This window comes from Rhynchophorus ferrugineus, unplaced genomic scaffold (assembly GCF_030347505.1).
Source record: "Rhynchophorus ferrugineus isolate W39M unplaced genomic scaffold, kcgeb_rfMv2 rfM6, whole genome shotgun sequence".
In the NCBI taxonomy this organism is placed as follows: Eukaryota; Metazoa; Arthropoda; class Insecta; order Coleoptera; family Curculionidae; genus Rhynchophorus; species Rhynchophorus ferrugineus.
Window position 1 is genome coordinate 33,078,718 of NW_027472585.1, and position 25,865 is coordinate 33,104,582.

The 25,865-nt window shown below is 33.5% G+C and overlaps 3 protein-coding genes across 11 annotated transcripts in view; 2 read left to right on the plus strand and 1 right to left on the minus strand.

Moving 5' to 3' along the window:
• The window catches only part of LOC143198089 (uncharacterized), a 254,549-nt gene extending 242,532 nt beyond the window's left edge, over nucleotides 1-12,017 (plus strand). For all 8 annotated transcript variants that reach the window (XM_076407049.1, XM_076407054.1, XM_076407053.1 and 5 more), the window contains 11 exons: nucleotides 18-258; nucleotides 1,340-1,598; nucleotides 3,588-3,708; nucleotides 3,775-3,973; nucleotides 5,153-5,413; nucleotides 5,472-5,652; nucleotides 5,713-5,842; nucleotides 6,516-6,666; nucleotides 6,734-6,912; nucleotides 6,970-7,174; nucleotides 10,124-12,017. In XM_076407049.1, coding sequence (XP_076263164.1) covers nucleotides 18-258; nucleotides 1,340-1,598; nucleotides 3,588-3,708; nucleotides 3,775-3,973; nucleotides 5,153-5,413; nucleotides 5,472-5,652; nucleotides 5,713-5,842; nucleotides 6,516-6,666; nucleotides 6,734-6,912; nucleotides 6,970-7,174; nucleotides 10,124-10,131 — 1,935 coding nt within the window. In that variant the 3' untranslated portion in view covers nucleotides 10,132-12,017. The remainder of the gene's footprint in view (nucleotides 1-17; nucleotides 259-1,339; nucleotides 1,599-3,587; nucleotides 3,709-3,774; nucleotides 3,974-5,152; nucleotides 5,414-5,471; nucleotides 5,653-5,712; nucleotides 5,843-6,515; nucleotides 6,667-6,733; nucleotides 6,913-6,969; nucleotides 7,175-10,123) is intronic.
• Nucleotides 12,018-14,371: 2,354 nt separating this feature from the next.
• LOC143198098 (small ribosomal subunit protein uS7) lies at nucleotides 14,372-15,951 on the minus strand. 2 transcript variants are annotated; one of them, XM_076407094.1, is made up of 5 exons: nucleotides 15,814-15,951; nucleotides 15,371-15,503; nucleotides 15,090-15,311; nucleotides 14,689-14,904; nucleotides 14,372-14,502 (listed from the first exon to the last, which is right to left on the minus strand). In XM_076407094.1, exons 2-5 carry the CDS (start codon nucleotides 15,491-15,493, stop codon nucleotides 14,434-14,436), a joined length of 630 nt encoding a protein of 209 aa, XP_076263209.1. In that variant the 5' UTR covers nucleotides 15,494-15,503; nucleotides 15,814-15,951; the 3' UTR covers nucleotides 14,372-14,433. The 2 variants fall into 2 exon arrangements, with proteins under 2 accessions (XP_076263209.1, XP_076263210.1); XM_076407095.1 differs by having other exon boundaries at nucleotides 15,821-15,932.
• Nucleotides 15,952-16,165: 214 nt separating this feature from the next.
• On the plus strand, nucleotides 16,166-18,762 carry Syx6 (Syntaxin 6). The gene is made up of 5 exons (XM_076407093.1): nucleotides 16,166-16,349; nucleotides 16,565-16,889; nucleotides 16,947-17,173; nucleotides 17,254-17,348; nucleotides 17,404-18,762. Exons 1-5 carry the CDS (start codon nucleotides 16,315-16,317, stop codon nucleotides 17,478-17,480), a joined length of 759 nt encoding a protein of 252 aa, XP_076263208.1. The 5' UTR covers nucleotides 16,166-16,314; the 3' UTR covers nucleotides 17,481-18,762.
• The last annotated feature ends 7,103 nt before the right edge of the window (nucleotides 18,763-25,865 follow it).

A 25,865-nucleotide genomic window follows, 5' to 3' on the forward strand; every position in this document is an offset into this window, starting at 1 on the left:
ATTGAAACACTTTACAGAAACACATAGATGAAGGTACTCTAGATCTTCGAGTGCCAGAAAACAGACATTTTATTCTACAGATTGCGCTGAAATGCGCGGACATTTCCAATCCCACTAGACCGTGGGACATTTCCAGAAAATGGTCGTTGAAGGTGTGCGATGAATTTTTCAGACAGGGAGAGTTTGAACGCCAACTAAATCTACCCGTAACATCTATTTGTGACCAACAATCCACTTCTGTAGCAAAAATACAAGTTGGTAAGTATCCTTGTTTTTCCTTCAGATCTGTTCTTCCTTCTTATGTCAAAATATAGTTTCATTTCATAGATACATTTTTTTATTACATGTACGAGGTAGTGTAGTTTACAGTGACCTGAAAAGTTAGTCTCAATAAAAAAATGGAGTTACTCGTAAACATTTTCGTGTGATGATTTTGAGTTCGAGTTTTGGCGATGATTCTTGGCCACTGTGAAACATTGGTATAATGAATTTAAACTTCATGTACATGGACGCCCATGGACGAAAGTCCTGGAGGTCGTCCAAAATCAGTAGTTGTGCCAGAAAAAATTGATGCTGTGCGCGGAATAATATTGCAAGATCGTCTTACCGTAGGACAGATTCATCATTGGTCATTAGTATTTAGCGTGAACATTTAGCTATGAAAATATGTGTTCACGGTGGAGACCATGCTACTGGTTAATGTTACTATTGTTAATTGGTGCAGAAATGATCAATAAATACAATCGCAGTCAATATCAGAAGTCAATATGAGAAGTTGTGTATAACATCTACACAGGTGACGATATTTGTATCCATGTGTATTGAGACCCAAACAAAACAAAAATCTATTGGGTGATTCTTCCAAGACGAACCAAATCCGACAAACTGATCTGACTTTGAGGAAAATGGTCGCCTGTTTCTTCGGAATAACTCAATATGAGGCAACCGTGCTATTATAACAACGTGAAATGATGAATTCTGAATGGTACACAATAATTTATTTACCAGTGCTTCGTTGCTTCGTGGTCTACGAAAAAAGTGGCAATGAAAAATAATTCTTCATCATGACAACGCAACTTCTAACACATCGGCTGAAACAACCACCTATTTGACAGGCCACAATGACTTTTTTATTCCCGCATATCAAGAATAATTTGCATAATCAACATGTTTCTGTACCTGAGAGTGGAAAAACTGTTATGAAGATTAATTTAAATGCGTGCAAAAGTGTATTTCATTATCTTTTCATTATTAAGCTCAAAATATAAACAGTAACCCTCGTATCTTGTGTAAATGGAAAACAAAAATCATATAACATATAACAAACCGTCCATCTTAGGATTCTTCCGATTTGTGGTGACCCCCCTTTTCTCCGAGTGGCATCGATTCATGAAGAGCACCCTCTCCACGCATATGATCCAACTGTTAGACTCCAACCGTAAACGGTGGGAGGACCAGGAGAAGAACGAGCAAGCCGAGGAAACGCAAACGGAACTGTCGGATGCGGAGCCGGAAATCAGCGAGGACGAGGAACCGACCAAGAGGTCGTCGGACGCCAGTACCAGCATCCACGATTTCATACCAGCCCCTCCTCCAAAGTATGTCATTTATTTAATTGTAGGTTCGTTTACTGAGAGATTAGTGATTGTTTTCAAGACTATTTTTGCATATGTTCGAGTCAGAACTGGACAAAATACAATCAGGTGTTGGGTTATTTAAATAGAATAGTAAAGGAAGAATTTTCTTTGAGACTTGTTGGACATAAAAAATAAATCTGCTAATGAAAAGAGCATTTCTACAGGTTCTGATAAGTACAAACTTGTGTCATACTGTATGAACACTTTTTTACAATTTGAATAGCGTTCAAGGGTGGTAAGAATTTTGTGTTTATCGTTTAGGAAGCTAACTCTATCTCAATTTTTGTTGTCTGCAGTTGATCACTGTCAATGACAGCAAAAACAATAAAATCATCATTTTCTTTACTAGTACTGCTGCTCCTGTTATTCCCAGGCATTATTTCATGTCCTTTGTAATTTAACTTTAAGGCATTAATTATAAGATTCTGAATCCTTCGCCTATGATCTGTTGTGATGCTTTCTGATATCCAACATATTTTATTAATAAAGTGGTAGCATGATGCCAATATAGTTCCATTTGTTTGAGGTGAAACTTTCAAGGATCTCATTTACTTGCATGCAATAACAGTAAAATGCCTCAAATTGCATTGCTGCAGCTGATCTAATCTGGTTCGTACAGACATTAAAGTAGGTAAAAGTTTGCCAAGCAGCCATCTAAAGTGCAGCAATTAGTTTAAATATTCCAATGAATTCCTTCAAGTATTCTTGTTATACGGCCGAAAATGTGTTAGTCTTACCCTTACGAGTCTAAGTGTTCATGTTTGGCAGTGCCTTAAATAAAGGTACATGATCAGACATATCAGTAAAGAAACAATAAGGAAACCATTGACATTTAACAAACCACAAATACACTCTATTTTGTCGCAACAAGGCTTAACAAAGCGGTCGCTATTAGAACGCACTGATTCACAAGATCGCTAAATGTATTTATGTCCAAATGTATTTTAAAGCCATAAGTATTTGAAATACTTACTGAATTGCAAATTACAGTTTTAAAATGTAATTTAAATACAAATACAAAATATGTATTTGTAATTCCGTATTTGTAGTAATTAAAGTACAAATACAAAATATTATATACATTACAAATACATTATATTACGAATATAATAAACAATATATATATTAGTATTTCAATTGCGTATTTTTTTTACAAGTATTTAAAATATTACCTAACCTGGTTCGAATTCTGTATCAGTTCAAGATATTGCACTCAAAATGAATTTGAAAATCTAACCTTTGAAAACTCCCATCTAATTTAGAAACATTTACTAAAAAATAATGTCATACTTACAAAATTATATGAATCACTAATCATAAAAATTTCAAGAATTACAGTAGAAATTGTAACCTTTTGTTACAATTTCTACTGTAAGTTTTAGCTGTTTTATTTCATTGTTGGCATTATAAGTTTTAATGACGTGCATTAACTGTTTTATTGGATAGACTACATTAACGTCGTTATAGAGTAAAATATTTGCTATATATAATATAAGAACAATATAATATAATATAAATAAGAACTTCCATTCATGTCCAGAAAACCGTAGAAAGATTAAAATATAGGCACTAGTGTGGTTCATTCTAAAAATTGAAATATTCATATTCAGAAAACCTTTCAGATATTTCATTTATCTAAGATTAGAACCTTAAAAATTAAATTCACTTAATTCTCAAATAGCGATCTCTAAAACGATCTGTGTTTACCAATGCAATGTTAAGAAACCAGTGCATAGAATCATATTCTGAAATTTTAAGTTCGATAAAAAAAATTCTCCGAAACTAGTTCCAAAAGACAAATTAAAACATAATGAGTTGTATGAACAGCTGATCAGTCCAAATTCTTGACTGAGTGAGGAATAAGAATCTGATGCATCCATGATGGACAGTAAATGAACCTATTATAATTAACAGTATATTACCGATTTGTGCTTATTTTAAATATTCTAGGGAAAACAGAAGACAATCACTAGCAGTGCCAACGCTGGAATCACTGGGCGTCAGACGACACTCCGTTCCAGTCCATATGGATATACCAGTAATGACAACTGGATCGCCTCAAAAACACCAGGTACATACATCAGTACTACGTCATAAGTTCCTAAACTATCCTAAACCGTTTATCATTCTTTTGTAGCATTGTCAACTTCCTCGTACCATATATCGACGAGAGAGTTTACCCGCAACCGCATCAATACGTACGTCGCAAGGCAGATCACCCGTCTCTCCTCAGACTGAATCCAGGGCTTCCAGTGGTTTGCGCGAAGAAGACGAATTATTACATTTCGGTTCTCAATCATCGGTCATCAGCAGCGGTAGCCCGTATCATTCGTCAGGTAACTAAAAACGCCTTAAAGCACTGCTTTTCCCACAGAATGATCACGAGTGATTCCCTATTTTAGAAAATGCAGACAATGTGTGCATTCCCTTTTTACTACCTAGTTTTGTAGCTAGAATCAATGAAGATCAGTGTTAATATTGATTAAACAATGTCACGTTCTAGTGAGTAGATGTGGGATTTGGTTGTCGCCACTTATATAACAGCTCTCTGATGTTTTCGCTGATGCCTAACGTAAAGATTATACCAAAGAATTAAAATGTTTGCCTCCAGCTCTGTTCTTATGTGTGTACTTTGTTTTCTACTCTATGTGTATCATCATTTGCTCAATGTTTTCTCAACAATGTTACGATATCTTTCAATTCCATTTTGATGTAATTCTTTGAATATTTGTAATCTTTATTTTGTTCCAGAAATAGATATTATTTAATAATATCTTTCTATATTCATTTTTTTTACTCAGCTTATTATCAAAAATATCCTTTATATCACGACAATATATAGTTCTACCTTTTGGTTTCCTTATATAAAAGGTTTCTCAAAAGAAAGTTTATATGTAGTGGATTAGTTCCAAAAAAATTAGCCGTCAATTGGAAAATAGCCCAAATTAGGAATTTAGTTATTAAAAATTATCTTAATGTAATCCCTGACGTTCATAGTTCACTAACTTCTTATGACGACTCAACAGGTAGACTTCGAGATGGGTGCCATTTCGTAATAGCTATTTTCTTTTAAGTACGCCAGATAAGTCAGTTTAATGACGGAAACTTTAGATTTAGTATTACGGTACAGGAAAAATCCATAGAGGACTACGTGGAGGTCAATTTATCTCAGTTCTCCCAGAGAGATGATCTCTGAACCTCTAACTAGCATCTCCGACCATTAATTTTTGCACAAATTGAATTTTGGTACATGATTCACCCTTGGTGACTATGTTCGTGTTGTTTTCGGTTTTTCCATTGTTGTGCTAGTTTCAAGAGACTTTGTAGCTTATTTCCAAATCAGTGGAATGCTTGGTACATTATTTAAAATACAATAATCACAAATATTTCAGACTCTTCTAAACGTTAAAGTTACCGAATGTTGATATACCCAGTGACCTATACAAATATAAACTTTCTTTTGAGTCAGGTTATGTGCATATATTCGAAATACAAACTATAAGTTAACATTTCAGAAGAGAATCCAGAGCGACCCCTGAGCGCCGAGAATCTTTTACCGGAACCATCGATAGCCTCCATGTCCAGTAATGCAGCAATAAGCCGTTTGACGTCAGTGTTACAAAGCGCCGCCGAGAGAGCAGCACAGGCGACTATCGGGTCTACGACCAAATGCCTTACCAGGCAACAGACGTTTCCTCCTCCTCAGCCTTACATGCGGGTGAGGTACATGAGCGCTACGGTTGAGATGACCACTTGTCCGGAAACGCCCCATGAAGGTAACGACATCGATTCGTATTTAGGTTATTCCTCTGCAACTTTCTCTTCTATCCACAGGAGATAGCAGAACTTCTTCAATAAGCTCTCACGAGAACATATCAGCAAGCGACAATACTCAGCAATGTCCCCCTCAAGTTTCTCAAGCTCAGAATTATACTATACCCGCGATAGCCGTACTCAGTCCGAACAATAGTAGACCTCCGGATCTACTCTTACCAGGCGAGCCAAAGACGTTTTGGTAAATTTATTGTTATTTCAAATAAAATCCAGCTTTGGTTTAATAAGTATTTATTTGTAGCAACAATAATAAACGGGAAACGGATACAACCAATGGTGAGAAGGAGAAGGAGAAGAGGGTGAAATTATCAGAGAGCAGTGGGCCATTCTGTGAAAAGGAAAATGTCGACCCTAGAAGACTGCAAGCTTCAGTATGTTTTTTTTTTAACCATAATACAGTAATATGTAAACGTGTGTGAAGTAAATGAGGCTGGTATACTGTAAATGTATAAAATCCTGGACTTGATTATTTTAATTATCCGCTACAGCTTCTCATTGTAGCAAGGATTTGAAGAGTCAAATTTTGAGGGTTTGTTAACTTTTTAGCATCGATTGATTCCAGGTTATTGACACAGATCTGTACCACCCGAAAAAATCTAATTTCAATTCTTGGCAATCTATCTTCAACACTACATAAGATAAACATACCTTCAAATAATTCATATAGAATGTCTATTGTGCAGTCAGAAAGATTCCCTTGTGGCACATGACATCTTCCTGTTGAATCTGTATATCATTCACGTCCATATTGTTTAATTTGAGCTAAATCAATCAAATAGACGACTTTGAAGGATCACCACCTATGCTCTAAAAGGTTTTATCATTTGAATACGGTGTTAAATCGTGTAACTGGTCATGGCGATTTAGCATCATTAACTGAATGGTAAATAACAGATTATCAGACTCGTCAAAGTAACACGTTGCCAACGTCATCTTTAACAATTGTCTTAATAAAGTAGTAGTTTCTTCTTTGTTTAGTGTACCGTTCAGTTAAAATTATTTGTAAAAAGTTGATTCTTGTTCAATTAATGAATAACATTTTAGAGCCTGGCTAGAAGAAGAGGATCAGCACCTGTCGCTCTGCCCCTAACGAAACCGGATGAAAATATGCCCGCTGCTGGCGGTGGGCTGACGGCGTCCGATATTCAAGCTCTGCGAAGGGGATCAGTTCCTATTGAAATTGCAGGACACATTCGTGAGTGTTGACCTAACCAGTGGTGTGTAAAACTATATATCAAACATATTTTCTCTCTCTTAACCAGGAAATTTCGAAGAGGATAACGGTAACGAATCTTCTGGGCATATTATAAATATCACTCCGGTGGAAACTAATCGTACCTTTTGGCAGTACCAAAGACGGGGCTCCGCTCCAGTGGATCTGCCTCCTAGTGGTTTTACTAGTCGATACGAGTTTACTCGACATACTAGTCTAAACGGAAAGGTTGGTCAAATATTATTTGATGGTTGACGATTCAAATGAGGAATTTCGTTCTGTTAGGCATGCCGTGGTCGAAGCAAAAAGATGTTGCGCAGGCGCAGCAGCGGTGGTATCGACCCGGGAATAGCTGATGTGAGTGGAACAGATCTTCTGGCGCGTTTCTGCGCCCAATTGCATCGTCGCTCTACTGCGGAGAGCCCTGATTCGCTGCTGGCTCGGCGAAGAGGCTCTTTGCCCATCGAGGTCCTTACTGTGGGGCATTCAGGTAAACACTGATCCTTGACGACTAATTTTAATAATTATATCCAATGACTTCCAATTACTTCTTTAGATAAGAAGTTAGTTATTATATTTATCTTTTGTTTTCATGCTTTATCATTTCCTCTGGTAAACCGATAATTTAACATATGTGAGCTGAAAAGTTTAACACATTTTAGGTTATCAGAATTTGTGATTAATACATTGCTCCAAATGTTAATGTAGATTCTACAATGATAATGTAGAACTTATATCAATTCGGACTTATATTTAAATAGATCAACTGTTTAATTTTAATGATGGCGATAAAATATTTATTAATTGAAGTTACAGTTAATTTTGTATAAAATAAGCAACAAGGAAAACATAGCATCTTTGCTATATAGATTGAAATGTAGCTTTGTGTTGTAGCAATTATTTTTAAGTATGCTACTTTAAACTGTCTTGCCTTTATATCCATTGTTTAGATTCATTATTACTACATTTTAATTCTACTTCATTATATTGTTGTTGCTAGACCATTATAGTTCTTTTTTCTGTTTGTAATAATATATATAATATTATTATATATTATATATCTTGAAGCGGCATTCGGTGATTCTATTCGTTTGGTCCTCTAGTTCCTTTACCACATTTCAACAGATTCTCATTTGCCATCTTTAGGTCTTTTTTGTCGTCTATTTCTCATTCACACTATCTCACTCCTATCCTTCCCTTTTCTTCCTCTAACCCATCTATTTCCATGTTCCATGTCCACATCCCTCAATCTATTATCAAATTCCTATTTCCTAACTGTAGAGTTTTGCCCTTCTGCCTCTCTTCCTTCACTTTATTTCTTATTTTTCATCATATTTTCCTCTGTTTTTTAGACTCCTCGTTAATATATATTCTTTCTTTCAATATAACTAGTTTATTTTTATTATTCATGTGTATTTTTGATATTTTTCATCTCAGACTTCCTATCACCCAATTTTCTAGCGTATTTTTTACTAGTACTTCGATACCCTGCCGCATTGCATGAATATATGCATAGCATTCTTCAATTCGGCCTCATTTTCCATCTACTATTACATTACATCAGTATCTCCATCCATATAATCAATGCTAGTCCTCATTTTCCTCGTAGTATAACTAAATGTTGTTTAAAAGGCTAACAGGGATCTCAGGCAATATATTACATGAATATATCAATAGACTCATCTACTAAAAAGGTACAAGGGCAGAGAACCTGGACATGCTCATATATCGATTGCTATATACAACTTGTTGATGCTTGAATGAACTTCTCATGCAGTGCATTTCTCAATGTTAACATTGATTCAAAACAAGTAATAGGAGTGCCAAACAAGTTTACTGCCATGATCAAATAGTCTCTACAATAGATGTACAAAAATACATGTAATTGTGGGCTTTAATATAGGACTCATGGAGATACATCATCTACGAAACCCTTACCATGTTTTCATATAAACAAAAGCATGAAAAGTACATTATTTGAATAATTATCAGATATTCTAATTCAATTGAATGACGCCATAATGATAGGATAAAGGAAATATAGGTTTTGAAGATTCTAGATAAATGATTAATGCACACCGGCTCAGTAATCTTTGAGTAATTGATGAACATAGGTAGCGTTCCGCTATATTGGTTTTGTACCGTTAGAAAGTAATAATCTTTTTAAATTCTGATACTCAATAATTTCCGATTTTCTATCTTTACAGTTTTGCCCTTCCGCGTCTAACATCGCCTAAAAAACGCCAAATATCAGTAAACTAATTAGAAATCAATTAATCTCATTAGCTCGTTCCAAACTCGCTGAAAAAGCGATACTGCAGCGTTAAAGCTTTTCACAAACGCAAAACACACAATTCCAACCAATTGACAAACAAACAATTCGAGTTCCATGCCAAACACTCCTACTTGCATCAAGCTGCAAGTGTCATGGCAACCAATCAACGAGCAAAAGCTTTCGTAAAGATCGTCTATTTAGACGTCACCAAGTTTTTCGGCCAAATTTGGTACTAAGCCCCCATTTTCAAAGCCCAGAAACTAGATGAGAAAGTCTCTAATCTCAAGAAATATCTCCAAGTCCAATTACATTATGCGCTTAGATGGTACAAGTTCTGGTGATTACAGGTAAACCCAAATAAGACTCAATTATCCACCCCATGTCTCCGTTATCAAAGCCACATACTTCGGTCTCCAATGCACGTTTCAATGGTCAATCCGAATTCAACAGGCCATTTGCAAGGGTAATGGCACGTAATCTACAGTATTACAAAAATTACAAGTCACAAGAGTAAAATGTACTCCTCTGAAGGCATCTCTGTATAAAAAGTGGCGAATTATACGAGGCCTATGTCTGCTAAAAGAATATCATCAACTAACACCTTATTCAACTACAGGTTTTCCAATCTGAAGACGTTCGTGTCCTTCTTAACGTTCCCTAGTTTATGAGGAACATAAACACCTACTGTGAGACAAGCATTCCATTTGTGAAAAATTTCACAACATGCTCAATGTGAGGTTCTCCTATGGAACTTCATTCTGCCGTACAAGACAAGATGAACAACATTCTGTAATTAAATCTCTTAGTAACAGTCTATAGTCTCTGTTGCCCGTAAATGTATTCTTCTTGTCAATTTATGACATATCAGTGAAATCATTCTAGATAAAGAAAAAAAATGTACCTACTAGTAGAGGAGTAGATGGTCGGTCATCAAGTTTTGCGTTAAAGCGGTAAAAATGCCATTGCTGCTTCCCAGATTTTGTAGAAACGTTATTAAAATACTATTGACGTCCCATTGGTCTACTTTGATACATTTTATGTGTTTATATAGTGATTGTTGAAATTGACATATTATATAAGTTCATTAATTATATTATAGTTAAGAAGATTTGTTAGATTTATAGTTAAGAATTATATTATATAACATTCGTAATTTATTTTTAGTGTTTTGACGGCTACCATTGCGCCACTAGGGCCGTCCGAAATCGCAATAAGGACCAACCTTTCATCACCGTACACCTGACGACTGACATCCTTAAACTATTTGAAACAAACATAAGAAAAGAAACGTTTTTCACCGTTTAGCTCATTAATCGTAATAGATTATCACTTATCGTATTCATAATTTATTGATAGGTAATGAACAAGCCAAATATCCATTAATGAATGTGTACTAAGTTGTGTTCTTCAAGGAGAGTTAAGAGAAGGTCGCGTCTCTCGGATACCGCGCTGCCCGTTTCCATTATTCAGAAATGTCAAAAAAACTTCTCTTATCTCTGTCCAGCATATAAATTTTTGTGTATTCAAAGTGAATGTCGATCTATAGCTCGTAACTTCTAAAATAATCACTTAGGACTTAAGACTTGAATCTTGAATATTTATTTCTCGTGTTATACTTTTTTGTACCTTTTGAGTGTTTGATCATTTTTTTCCGTAGTGTTAAGTTTGTTTCGCTGACGTACCTTAGTTATTTATAAGTTGCAATGCCGTTAGCTGTGACACTTATTTCGGCATTAAGTTGAAGCTATTGTCAAACCTAACGGCGGGGTTAAATTTAGTGAAGATTAAAATATAATTTCCTGCAGTTGATTCGATTAAAAAGCAAATACTTTGAAACCAAAACATCGTATGATCGTATTATGTACGATTTGTCTTTAGTATTACAAAGACGTATTAAATAAGATTGTGCAATTTTTCCCCTTTTTCCTCCAAAAAAGATGTTATATTCAATAAATGACTGTTCAATGTGATTTATTTTGTATCGTGCTGTACGTGTAGGTTATATGTACCGTAGATGTTACAGTAAATCGGGAACCACAGAAACTGCCCTTGTCCCGATTTGTACCACTCCTTTAATCGCCGTAATAGAAAATGTAATAAAGTCACACAGGGTAAATAACTGAAATATTCATTATTTCGATATTGCTTGCCGCAATAGTTACAGTTGGGCGTTGTGGTCGGTTTTCTGTGGTTTGCTATCGGATAGTAGTAAGGAAGTTTCTGAAAACAAACCTTCCCGATGCTATTCGTGAGATGTTCTTCAGAAACTTCCGTCTCTAGGATGTTATAATGTACCAATTCAAATAATCGATAAATGAAATAATCAAATTTAGAATAGGCCACATCCCCTATAGAGAAAAATAGATTACGATAGCGTTTTAACACAGAAAAAGGCGTCGAAACGTCGCTTCCTCTTCTAGAATAGGTTATCATTTTATGGATTGTTGAAGGTGTTTTGTTGAAAAGGCCTAATTATACTTCGTTTTTAAACAGCGTTTCGAAATGCCCTTTTCTGTGCTGAAAACGTTAATTAGATAAACCCAACAACATTCACGTTACCAAAATATCTTTGCTAGGACCACTAATTTCCAGTTAAAGGCGGACTCAACAGTGTATAAGTTTTAATAGTCACTCTATCTCTCTCACTCTTATTTTATGTCATTTCCAACATATGGATGAAGCATGACGTCAAAAAGGGTATTTCGGAAACGAAACAAAAACGATATCGTGTGCTCTGTCCATATTAACGAACGAAACAAGCACATCTGTATTTGCTAAAGATGGTTTTGTCTAAACTGAACAACTCAAGGTTGAATCATTTTCAGTACCGCCTGAAACGCAAAGAACATTTCACTCAACAGGGTTTAATAATAGAGAAAAAAACAAATGGTTAAAAATCAAATAAGACTGGTAGAAGAATGACATTAGGGCGGTGTATAGATACTGGCCAACCTAGATTTTTGGTCAAAACCGATGTTACGCTTACTATCTAAGTTCAACCTACGATTACTCATCATTTGGAAATTAAAAATAAACATTCATGTTTTTATGAATCAAATGTGTTTTAATTAACTCCATCTATGTATTTCTGTTCTATTTCGAATTAAATCTATTTTAATATTATATATAGGCATTTGAATGAGTTTTAGCGATACAATGTATTTTATCAAAGAATTGTCCATCTATAACTCCTATCATTTACCCTCATTCAGGCAATTACACATTTCATCTCGAAAGAACGATGTATTTTTTGAGGCTCTGCACAAGTCACGACTCATGTTGAAACAAGTAATTATCACAAGGAGGTAGAACTTCCCATTTTAATGTTTCCAAGTATGTTTTCCCCGATGTTACGCTATGTGATCAGGTCATGCTGAAGAATGTGTCTTCGCTCGTATTCCGGTCGTTTTCGCGCAGCGCTCGGCTAAAACACAGCAATTGATTGATTTCATCAGGTTTTAGCGAGAACCATGGATATTTGGAATTTCAATTGATATTAATGCATGACCAGATGGTCACCATAATTTTTTCGCTTTGAATTATGTAAAGGGTCCACTCTAAATCACTTACAACAATACAATACAAAAAAACATTTCAGAATTTGCCGTTAAAGCCCCCGTTTTCAATAGTTTTCTCTATCCAGAACTGTCCTATTATCTCCACGTAACATTCGATGACCTCCTCCTCTCTTCTTCAAAATAAAGTAAAAAAGTAAAACTTCCCGTATATGTGATTTACTCGGTATAAATTCAGACATTTTCAATCCTCCGAAAAATATTTTTGTTCACATTTCGACGAAATGATACAAATGATGCGATTTAATACACAATGACATATGACCATGTGTCGTAAATCCTTAATCCAAAATTAATTTATAGATCTGACAGGCATATACATACTTGACCCTTCCTACCATAAGTATAGAGGAAACAAAGATCATTAAGCCCCTTAATGTATAGAAACAATTTCAACCAAAGTCTTCCTTACCACTAAGAGATAAAAATTTCTTTAAAAAGTGCGTGTGTAACGTCCACGTGCTGTAAGCTGTATGGCACATATGTCCGTTTAACACGTAGTCCACTTCCAGTTTGGACCAAAATAAATTGTGTATCATCGTTCTGTAAAGCGCGTTGTTGGCAATGAAGACATGAAGTCATCAACTACATGCTTCAAAAATATTAGGCGCTTGCAACCGCACATTCACCAGCGATGTGATGTGATCTAGAGATGTAAAAGATCAGGACGATCTTTCTCTCTGTTTCGAGGATATGGGGCTCATTTTTTCAAAATCTGGCGCACGTACAAACGTAATGGGAAACTTGGAATGCGGAACGGTGCCATTAATTTTTTTTCTTAATACGAATTTTTCCATTTGTTGACCCCTCTCCCAAATATGTCCAATAATCTAGAGGTAATAAAATACAAATTTGGTTTGTTTTAAAGTTCCAAATAAACAATTTTAAAACATTTATCTGTATCTACAATGAAAGTGGAAATTTCTGTTTTTTGGTTTTATTTTAAAGTACCTTTCCACCCTGTTCTAAGAAAAAATAAGACAGTCGACCTCCTCCTTTCTAATGGTCTTACGTAATAAATGAATGACTACAATCCTAACAAATGCTGAATTCCTAGCCTTAGACGCCGAAAAAGCGACACTGTATGATTTCTACAGGGCAAGTCATAGAATCCCGAAGAAGAGCTCGGGCTCCAAATCAAACATTCCAACGTGCATCAAGCCGCTCGCATCTATCATCGAAAAGGTCGTAGAGTCAGGACCGTCTTCAAAACTTTCGAGCAAGTCTGGCACTATAGCCTAGCATTCTGGTATAAGCATGTCTCCAATAGATAAGTTGGTCAATTTAAAGTATTTCAGCCTACTAAAGCTCGTGTACTATTTAATGGTCCATGGTTGATCAAATACGTAAACACCCACCGAGAGACAGCCATTCGCTGGAGCACAAATTTGTCATCCGCAAACTAATTCAATCTTAATCCCAAACTATATCAGTAAAAGGCCAATCGATTTTAACCGATCAACATGGACTAAGAAAAAAACTCCCTTTCATAAATTGAAAAATCACACCTATTGTTAAGGAGATCCGAAATAATTAGTAACAGTCATTCTCTTGCATGACAACGTTTGGCTACATGTCGCATGAGTTGTGAATATATTGTACCTGGAACGCAGCCTCCATATGCTGAAGAGCGAAAACGAACGGATGACTAGATTACCGCAAAACCGATATCGTTTTTTCAGTATCGCCATGTTGCCAGAAACATTGGAAAGAAAGAAATTAATGGAAAATATTTAGCAATGTAGCAAGCAAACTAAGTATTAAGTTTATATAAATTTATCTGGTATATAGAAAAGTAGTTTTTACAAATGCAAAAAGGTATTTTATTAAAAAAGAATTGGTTCTTATAAAATTTTATTTTTTTCTGTACACATACAGAACATACTTAATATTTATAACTTAACGGTTAGATTTGGCTACACGTTCTAATTCATCCTTCTTCTTGATAGCATAAGAATTTGATGAGCCCTAAAATGAAATAAAAATATTAGACTCTGTTATAAGCATAGCCATCACTTCTATTCTATTAAAACATCAGATATTTTTAATATCAACATAGATGATTATGTCAAGAGGTGTCAGAATTATCAAGTGATCATCATAAGTACAAAAAGCAACAAAATTATGCTGTCTATTATATGACTATATATTTACCTTGGCAGCATTTATCAATTCATCAGCTAAACATTCAGCAATGGTCTTGATATTTCTAAATGCAGCTTCACGTGCACCTGTGCACAAAAGCCAAATAGCTTGATTCACTCGCCTTAAAGGTGAAACATCAACAGCTTGTCTTCTTACAGTACCAGCCCTACCAATACGGGTAGAATCTTCACGAGGTCCAGAATTTATGATGGCAGTTACCAAAACCTACCAATAAAGGAAGAAATCATAAATATCATAGAAATTCATATTAATATTAATCCTTCTCTAACGTTCTATATCAGATAATCTAATCAACAGGGTTTATTTCTGTAGAGGTGTCAGAAAAAATTTAAGCCTGTTTTCATCATAACTAGCCTCAAACATGATATGAAAAACATGAAAAAACTAACCTGTAGAGGATTTTCTCCAGTAAGCAAATGAATGATTTCAAAGGCATGTTTAACAATTCGTACAGCCATCAATTTCTTTCCATTGTTGCGGCCATGCATCATCAAAGAGTTGGTCAATCTTTCTACAATTGGACATTGGGCTTTACGGAACCTCTTAGCTGCATAACGTCCAGCAGAATGAGGTAAATATTTAGCATTTTTTTCTTTTACCGCAATATAGTCCTAAAAATTAATAAATAATAAAACAGAATATTTAACATTATTTATGTAAAAGTACACACCTGTAGTGACATGTCTGATACTTGGACATCATCACAATTCCATTTACCAAAAAGTTTGATTTCAGGAATTTCAGCGATTTTTTGCGGCACCGCAACAGGCGTATCATCCCAGTTGTCCGACATTGTGTTTTACCTACAAAAATTAACAAATAATGTAATAATATAACAACATACTTTTGACAACAATATTTTACAAATGCACAATCAGAACACTAAATAAGGATATCAACAAGATATATTCTGTCAAGAGGTGTCAGAATATTATAAATATTTCATCATTTATAATTTGGGCTAATAACCGACATTTATTACAATAATAATTCTACTATAACACGTGTACGGCCAGAAACAGTTTATGGTTAAGATAGTAACAAATTGCCATTTCCCAAAGAAACTGACTAATTAACTTTATACTTATGTATCATATTAGTAGATATACTTGCTTTTTACTTTATACGAATATAAAACTGCTAAAACAGAACAAACTACTGTTTATCGGCTTGAAAGTGCTTCACACACCGACAGCCATTTGCAAAAGAACGTCAAACCTGTGAAAGGAAAAGGAAGACTACGTACGCCCTCTATAAATTTGATGCATATAGTATTATTGTATTCTGTGGTTAAAATATCTGCATTAAAAAATTATTTTGAAATATTTTAATTTAACTTATTATAAAGAATGGGACCATACTTCTAATTGAAATAAACTTACATATAATTGGACATTGTTGGAATTGTATTAATAAAATTTTTTTATAGTTAGGCAACCCAACTGTTCAAATGTCAGTTTGACAATTATCATTTGTTTTTGGGAGTAGTGATTTGTCAAGTCAAAAAAATATATAATGAACTTCGTAATACGATATTTTTAAAAAGCAACATATTTTAAATTATACTTATTTAATTTTCTTTATGTACAATTGATTTATTGTTTTTTCACACCAATGACTTTAGAAGATCCATTTTTTGTCGTCAAAGAGTAAGAATTTGGCTTAGCCACCTTTGCATGCAGAATACGGATGGTTTTTATTTTTATTTGGCTTCAAAATGTGTGTATTTATTTATTACCCTTAAATAGTTATTATTTAAAAGCTTATAATCATGAGATTATTGTTTTTGCATTTTTTAGTTTGCAATAATTGATAGTATTCACTTGAACGCAGAATGTTAATTGTTTAAAATTCACTATTTTAGTGAAGTGTTTAGAGCTTTGAAGAAAACAAGAGGTTTATACCGGCGTTGGTCTGAGTTTCAAAATGACTCGGACCTAATAACTAAAGACGAAATAGAATGGACCAATACAGAATTGAAAAACTCCCTTAGAAGTATTGAATGGGATTTAGAAGATTTAGAAGATACTATTGAAATTGTGGAGAAAAATCCTTCTAAGTTTAAAATTGACAATAAGGAGTTAACAAAGAGGAAAAACTTTATTGATTCAACTAAAAATGAAATATTGTCCATGAAAGAAAAAATTAACATGAATAGAGGTAGAGATAGAGATCTTATGTCTAGACAGGTAATAAGGTTTTCTTTGTTGTTTTTTAAAGTAATTTTAACTGAATTTTATTTATAGCCACTTTTGGAGAGTAGTAGTCCTGTAAGATTAACTAGCATGCATGGTGGTACTAAATATTCCAAATTGGAAAATGAAGTGGAGAGTCCCCAACATCAATTTTTGCAAAAACAACAAATGTATGAGGTTCAAAATCAGGATGACCAATTGGAGGCGATAGCAGGGAGTCTGGGTACCTTGAAAACTGTTTCAAGGCATATTGGTATTGAGTTGGATGAACAACAAGGGTAAGTACATATTTTCTAACTGATGTTACAGAAGAAATATTATTTTATAAACATAATTGAATATTCTCTGGTATATTTAGTATGCTTGATGAGTTTGGGACAGAGCTGGAAAGTTCTGAGTCCAAATTGGATACAACAATGCGAAAAATGGCTAAAGTTCTTCGAATATCAAGTGGTTAGTATTTAAAACATTTTTTTTTATTTTCAATAACTGGCTATTTGTATTTCAGAAAAGGGACAATGGACAGCTATAATAATCCTTGTTATTGTACTAATAATTGTGATAGTTTTATTTTTCAACCTGTGATTATCATTTATATTTAACACTTTGTTCATTTCACTAGGTCACAAGTACAAAACATTATGTTTTAATCAAGTTGATTTTTTAGTAAAACATTCAGTGTATACAGTTACTTTGAATAATTTACTAAAAAATATAATACATTTCTAAACTTTGGAGTGCCATATAAATTTAGCAAAGGTATATATTATTATAGGTAAAAACTGTAATATGTCAGATTTTTGTAGATTAATATTAAAATGATTATACAGGCATAGATTATAAATAGAACTTGCAAATAACATGTTAGTGATATATACAATTTAGCCAATTGATATTCTATAATGGAATTATAGATTGTTTAAGAACTGCAGATAGTTTTTGAATGTGACTGTTGTGATTTTGTAGGTTCCTTTAGAAAATATTGAAATGATATCTGAGAAATACTTATATATTGTCTGTTTACCTTGCACTAAGACCTACACTTTACTGTTAATCTGTCTTCCAGGTTAATATCACAAGTCCTCAGTTTACACACCAATATGAAATTTATTATTGTAAGGTTTTTAAATCTTACTTATTATTATGATTATTTAAGCTATTGCTACAACTTTAAATAAAATATTTGTCTTATTATTATATATATATATATATATATATATATATATATATATATATATATATATTTAATGCTAACACAAATATGTAATAATATATAATAATCATTGATGTTTTGTGATATCTAAAAAAAGCTATTCACAGCATAATAAGCAAAATGTTTTAAAAAACATGTTAAAGCATTGAAGATTAGTTTGAAATTAATATATGAGATTTAAATTAAAGTAAACTTTATTAGCTTTCTAAAAGTAGTTAGATTGCTTTTTGGATGTTTGCATAACTTTTATTAATCATTATGGCATTCTCATCATCTGAACTATTTAAATTAATCTAATCTTAACAGCTTGATTATTGTACTGAATAAATCTTATAGCTCTAATGAATATCAACTTAATTATTTCTAGATCATGTCTTTATTACATTAAGCAAGATACTAATAGCAGTAGAAGCAGTTCTTAAACATATACTGTTTAATCCTACTACTTTTTTATATGCAGTAAGTGTGTAGAATAAATTGAAGAGACAGGTGTGCTATTTCCTTTTTAATATATTTATTTCTCAGTATTTTTCTTTCAAACTTTCGTATTACCAGATAGATTGGTTGAGACTGTATAAATTATATTTTGTGTTGTAGTTAAATTATTTTTTTAATATATATTTATATTTTAAGTACATTTTATGTTGTAAAATATTTGAGGTCGTGTTTCATTTATTCCTATTCATATGAAACAAGAAATGATGGGTTTGAGAGTTAAATATATACATATATAGGGTCTTTCAAGTGGGGGTGGGTCATTGTTAAAACCGATTATAACTATATAACTTTTTTTCTCTAATATAAAGGCCCATGTGTGGAATGGGCCCATTAAAGCTAATTTTCGAAAAGTAATGGTTTTTCTAAGATTCAACATTATTATTAGGGTGATAATCTTCTGAATTAGTACATATACAAATATAGTGTAGTATTGTTGGGTTCCTTAGTTTCAAGATGAGATTTAAATTTATTTGTTTCGTTCAATTTATTAATTTAAACTGTGATTGAGTTGGTTGTAAAAATGTTAATTAAGAAAGAAACCTCTTTTGTCTTCAAAACATATTTATTTCCTAATAATAATTTGCTTAACAAACGTTTATCTTCCATGTTTGTTAATTTTTAAGATGCTCTCAAAATAGTTGACTGACATCAAAGAGACTGCAGTGTTATTAATTTTATCATGGTTTAGATTCCAAAACTGAAAAATAGATTTAAGGGCACATTTAAGACGAGTTTAAGAAGTTATGTGTTACATCAAAATGGGTGGACATAGACGACGTTGTAATAAATAAGTTAGTGTGGATGCACTAGAGTGCTTTTAATAAAACACTTTTTTGTTCTCGCAAAGAACTTTGTACATTTGTGAATGAATATATAAGAATATTAAATAATTGCTCTGTATGAAATAGTACCATTAATTACGATGTTTACCAATACACAATACATCCACCAAGTTACTGTTTGGTGCGGAATTATGGTTTCAGGTTATCTATCTTTAATGTTCTTAGGCTTTTTCTCGTACAATTTTTATGAATTTCATTTCATTTAAGTCAGCATAGCTCAGGCTATTGGTTAAATTCAACTAAAATTCGTACTATTTTACTGAGGGGGATATTTAACGGAATTATATTCCAAATTTAATGAATTATATTTAAATATTATTATAATGTTTCGCACACAGCTTGTTTTACTTCATTTTAATGTCGATCCTTCTTTGTTAAAAAACTTTCTAGAAATAAAAAAAAAATAATTCAAACAATATCCCCTGTTTTTTTTTGTTTCAACAAAGAGTCGAATTTTTGTGTCTTAGGTGATATATTTAAATAAAGTAATTTTTAAATAATTAGAGTTCATTTGTTTATTTCACATTCTGTATTTAATATACATTCAAATAAATAGACTGAAAAAAAAACTCGTTTAAACAACAAAAAAATTGTATATATAGCTTATAAAACTCAAGCATATCCTTCTATTTTCAAAAAAGCGAGCACCACGGCTTAAAAACCAAAAATAAACAGAAATCGTTTCATTCATAAGGTCGGGGTACGGAACTAACAGCGAACTAAAGCACTGAAGTTTTAAACTTGTACTTCGCCTCAAAAGAAGAAAATAAAAGCATTTAACAATGTAACGGTAGAAGAGTGGTTGCCTTTTTGTCGGTCGTTTTTGCGCGTCGCGCTTTTTTGGTCTATGGCAGCCTTATAATTATTTGATTTAATTGGAAATAATTGAACTGCACCACTAGGTACGTCAAAGTTTCTCGATCTGGTTCTGGTTTTGTATAGTAATTATTTGTGTAATCCGTCATAATGGTTAAATATAAAAAACAATTCTGAAAAATGGTTAAAAAGTAGAAATAAGATGACGAAGATAAAAGTTATATATAAGGTTGGGAAAAAATATTTTCCGTTTTTCCTAATAGACGGCTTTTTAGCTGCATACCTCTATTAATATTTATTCCATGAAGTCATATTATAGGGCGTTTTGGAGGTATATGCCCATAGAACATTCTATATATAAAAATAGCGTTCTGGAGGCGCAATATTTGAATTAATTTTAATTGAAATACGTTGTTGAAATGCAATTACATATTTGATATTTGCTTCTTAAACATGTGATTTGTTGTGTTTCTTAAAAAGAGATTACATTCAGGGGACAATTTTTCTTACTGCCTATTTTAATGTTTGTACGTTATATCGTAACTACATTATATCGGCTGCAGGATTATAATTTGATTGATGTGAAGCGATTTGATGCGTGCGAAAGTGACAAGAGGGCATCGATCAAAATGGCACATAAGCTTGTCCAATTAAACAGCTGGCTCACATCAAATTTGACTTTAGGTTTATAACGTTTGCCAATTTATAACCTCTAATCTTATCACTCATATTTTGAAGAATTTTAAAAACATTTGGCAACATGGCCTACCAGTACCAACCCAAATAAAATTTTATAAGCTGAGTTGGTTACATGTTCTGAGACATCAGATAGCATTCTATTTCTTTTTAACTAAGATAAAATTAGAAGGAAAAATTCGCGATGGGTTTAAAATGTATATGATATATTAGGTAGTTTCTGGCATTAGCCTCTTTCTGGCAACATGACGATACCCTGTCGAAAGAACGATGTCGGTTTGGCAGCGATGGAATCATCGATCCATTTTCGTACTCCCTTGGTTATTGGAAAACCGTGTGCCAGCTAAGGTCTACTGCATCGATCTGAATAAGTAGTAATGTGGAGGTCCGACGAGTACGCTGGATGCTGCAGAACTCCCTATTTGAGCTGCAACAGTGTATCCTTCACAATTTTACGTATGGCTGATCGTTGCTATGCAAGAGTTACTTGCTATTGCTGGACTTTTTGCAACAATACAATAATGAAATTGTTCAATTAACGTTGGCAGAAATGTGCAGTAACCGTTTTATAGACCCTAATATACTACACTTTACTGATTCTTACTAGTGTTGGGAACTATCGATTGAAAACGATTATCGACTGTTGGTTCGACTGATTTTGTTACTATTTACAAATTACTATTTCAGTGTACTATTAGTTACTATATTTGGTTCTACTAGTTCATTCGACTGATTTTATTAGTGTGATAATCTTCTGAATTAGTACGTACAAATATAGTGTAGTATTGTTGGGTTCCTTAGTTTCAAGATGATATTTAAATTTATTTATTTCATTCAATTTATTAATTTAAATTGTAATTGAGTTGGTTGTAAAAATGTTAATAAAGAAAGAAACCTCTTTTTTCTTCAAAACATATTTATTTCCTAATAATAATTTGCTTAACAAACGTTTATCTTCCATGTTTGTTAATTTTTAAGATGTTCTCCAAATAGTTGACTGACATCAAAAAGACTGCAGTTTTATAAATTTTATCATGGTTTAGATTTCAAAATTGAAAAATAGATTTAAGCGCATATTTAAGACGAGTTTATGAAGTTATGTGTTACGTCAAGAATGGGTGGGCATAGACGACGTTGTAATAAATAAGTTAGTGTGGATGCATAGTGGAGTGCTTTTAATAAAACACTTTTTTGTTCTCGCAAAGAACATAGTACATTTTTTTTATTACTCTTCGTAATTCCACTATCTGCCCTAATGGCAATAAGTATTTCTTATGTCTATATTATATATACATGGCATGTAGAAAATCACTTCATTAAGCAATCTTGTGTATAAAATATTATCTTAATTAATTAGTCTTATTCTAAAGCTTATTCTAAAGTCTACATATGTCCAGTAATCAGATCAGGTGGTGTAAACGTTTTAGTCTACGCATTTCACTATCACGTAGCATATTTAGCTGATTAGCGAGTACATTGGGATGCATCGACACTCTTTCAAAGTACTTCACACAAACACGTTGAATTACACTCGTTATAGGTTCTAGAGGAATATCGGGTTGTATCACTTTATTTGAAACATAGTACGGAGCATCAACAATGGCACGCAACACCTTATTTTGGAACCGTTGAATGATGGATATATTAGATTTGCTAGCGGTACCCCATAGTTGGATTCCATATGACCAAATGGGCTTGAGTATAGACTCATACAGCAATACCTTGTTTTCTAATAATAACTTGGATTTGCCCCCGATGAGCCAATACATTTGATACAATTTAAGTCCAAGTTGTTTCCGTTTAGAGAGTATGTGCTTCTTCCAGATTAGGCGTCGATCTAAGTGCATACCAAGATATTTAACATGCTCTGCTTGGGGGAGTTGATGATGACTGATATTCACTGGTGGACGTGTTCTTCTACGCAGGGTACGTTTACCACGTAACGTAACGTTTTACACGCGTGGATTTTGTTCCATTGGCTTTAATGCGCCATGTCTTCAACCATAATTATATTTGCTTCAGGTGGGTTTGTATTTTTGTTGATGCTGTGACTGGATCTTCATGGGATGCTAAGATTACTATGTCGTCTGCGTATGTTGCCACAGTAGTTATTTTGTGGTGGGCTGATCGGCCGTATACAGAAGATACAGTACTGGACCCAGTACACTACCTTTAGGAACTCCTGAATATATGGGATTTAATTCGGTATGTTCATCGCCTTGATTTAAAATAAAATGTCTATCAGTGAGATACGACTTTAGTAACTGATAGTCTGGATGAGGGAGAAGTTTCTTTAGTTTAACCTGCAAACCCGTATGCCGTACTTGGTCAAAAACCTGAGATATGTCTAGAAAAGCAGCCGAACAATATCTTTTGGTATTTAGGTCAGAGTTTATTTTGTTTACAAGTCTATACACTTGTTCTATAGTCCCATGCTTATTGTGAAAGCCAAACTAATGTTCTGGAATAATTTTTCTTTTTTCTATTATATAGTTTAGCTTCTTTATGTATAATTTCTCGAAAATTTTCGAGATTATCGGTAATGAACTTATAGGTCGGTAGGAAGTCACATCTTCTGGTATTTTTCCTGGTTTAAGAATCATTAATATTTTAGCTACTTTCCAGATACTAGGAAAGTAATTAATTCTTAGCATAGCATTAAATATAAATGCTAATAGTTTTATACCCTTTTCTGATAGTTCTTTTAAAATTTTACCAGTAATTAAGTCATTACCAGGAGCTTTTTTAATATTAATCTCTCTCATTATTGTTTGTTTAACTTTTTTGACCGTTAATTTCTCGTGCGGCAAGTCCATTTGAAATGGCGAATCTAGAAAGCTAGTAATTTTAGTTTCACCATTTTTATGTAGCTGAGACTGGAAAGGTTTAAAAAGGGTTTTTAAGTGTTTTGAGGAAATGTCGGCCTTCTCTTTATTGCTTCTAGCCCTATTATTTTCGTTTGTTTTAATAGGTGGGTTATGCTGCTGGGATCCCCTAAGCTTTTTTGATGCTTTCCACAACGAATAGTCTGTAGCCTCAGTTGGTGTCAAGTTTTCTAGGTATTCTTGAATGCCTTGGTTTTGTTCAATTTGGATTATTTCTTTCAGCTCTTTTATTGCCCTATTATATTTTCTTTTATTCTCTTTAGTACATTGCCGTTGCCAATTCCGTGGTAATTTTATTTTTTCTGCTATTTTTTTCTATATTGTACATGATATATGTGTATTTTTTCTTGGAAATCTTTCACTGTTAAGAGTCGCGGAATATGCTGCTTCTTGTATATTTTTTGTAAGGTTTATTGCTGCTATTTCTATATCCAGAGAGAGGTGTTTCGGTCTAAGTTTTCTCTAAATAAGGGCCAGTTAGTTCTATTATTGCACAGAGAAGGTGGTTTATCTTTGATGGTAATTTTTGAAGAAATTGTTACTATTATTGGTGAATGATCAGAAGACAGGTCGAAACATGATTCTTCATGACACTTTTTTGTATCAATATTTTTTGTAATACAGAAATCTATAGCATCTGGATTTTTATTTCTGTCTGAAGGCCAATATGTAGATTCACCAGTAGAGATATGTTGTAAATTATCTGTCTTTATTGGCAAGTTTGCTGACGACGGTTGTGAGTAGACCAAGCATTGTACTCATTTGATCCATTAGTTTGGCCATCATGTATTCTAATCTAGAGATGTTGCTGCTAGTTTCAGTAGGTTGTAATGTCGTTTCTCGATTTTGTGCTGAACCATTTTTAACCATTTGGGCATAAGTTGTGTCTGGTTAACTTGGTCTGGTGGGTAGGCTGGAGGTGTGAATTGTTTTTGTTGCTGTTGGTGCCTTTTTTCTCTTAAGGAAGGATAGGATTTCTGCTGTAGTTGCTTGTGAACTGCGCAACCCTTGCAGTTCGCTGGATGATTTCCGTTACAGTTAACACATTTCACTTTTTCACATCGCGAACTTTACGAGTACAATCTCCTGTTTTGTATTTTCCTGCACATTTTACGCATCTATATGATTTGCGACAGTAAGTTTTTGTGTACCCTCGTGCATTTTGACACCTCGTGCATTGTGGTATAATTCTATGTATGTCGTGGTTCGCATTTAATAATATTATTTTCCAATTTGGTGATTTCATACATCGTCTTATTATTTCCATTAGGTTTTAAATCAATATAGAACATAGGCAGAGGTTTTTTTGTCGTGCGATGTCGTATATTGGGAACATTTACGACCTCGTGGCCTTTTTCAGCTAGGGCTACCTTGATGGTGTTAAAGTCCGTCCCGTGATGTAATCCTTTTCACACGAATCTAAATGTTCTCTCGGATTTTGCCCTGAATGTATGGTAGTGGGTGTTTCTTTCATCTAATTCTTTTACAATAACTCTAAAGTGACCTGCTTCGAACAATTGGATTTTTATTGTTTCATAGTTCACTGTTTTAATTGTGTAGTTCGTAGTAATGATTTTCAATAGGTCATGGATGTGTTTTATTACTCCTACCTTATAGATTGTTATTGGTGGTGGTTTGGGAACAACTTTTTCAGGGCTGGGTTGTATATTCTCTTCAATTTCTTCCGACAGGTTGCTAAAGCTGTTTTTTTTTGTCTCTATTGGTTTCTGTAACCAATAGTCACTGATCCTTGTTTGTTTCCTTGCGATTTCTTCTTCTGGGCATTCTGTTTGTGGGGTTTGCGTTATTGCTGATTGTTCTAGTCTTATATCATAGTGTGCAGGTGATTTGGTTGAATCGCTATGGTTTGCCATTTTTAGATTGTTAATATTTTATTTTATTTACTTCCAAAAATAAAAAATAAAATAAATACATTGTTTATTTCACGCACTTCATTTTTCACTCAAGTATTATTTTTTGCACTAATATTTGTCCAAAAATACTATAAATGAATTTCAAA

What these genes read in the sequence shown, in the direction of transcription:
- LOC143198098 (XM_076407094.1), bottom strand. Translation starts at nt 15,493, where the DNA reads ATGTCGGACAACTGGGATGATACGCCTGTTGCGGTGCCGCAAAAAATC. An exon ending in TATCAGACATGTCACTACAG is followed by an intron (nt 15,312 to 15,370) that starts GTGTGTACTTTT and finishes ATTAATTTTTAG; the next exon opens with GACTATATTGCGGTAAAAGA. An exon ending in CTGGAGAAAATCCTCTACAG is followed by an intron (nt 14,905 to 15,089) that starts GTTAGTTTTTTC and finishes CTTTATTGGTAG; the next exon opens with GTTTTGGTAACTGCCATCAT.
- Syx6 (XM_076407093.1), top strand. Translation starts at nt 16,315, where the DNA reads ATGACTTTAGAAGATCCATTTTTTGTCGTCAAAGA. An exon ending in GAGATCTTATGTCTAGACAG is followed by an intron (nt 16,890 to 16,946) that starts GTAATAAGGTTT and finishes TTTTATTTATAG; the next exon opens with CCACTTTTGGAGAGTAGTAG. An exon ending in AGTTCTTCGAATATCAAGTG is followed by an intron (nt 17,349 to 17,403) that starts GTTAGTATTTAA and finishes TTTGTATTTCAG; the next exon opens with AAAAGGGACAATGGACAGCT.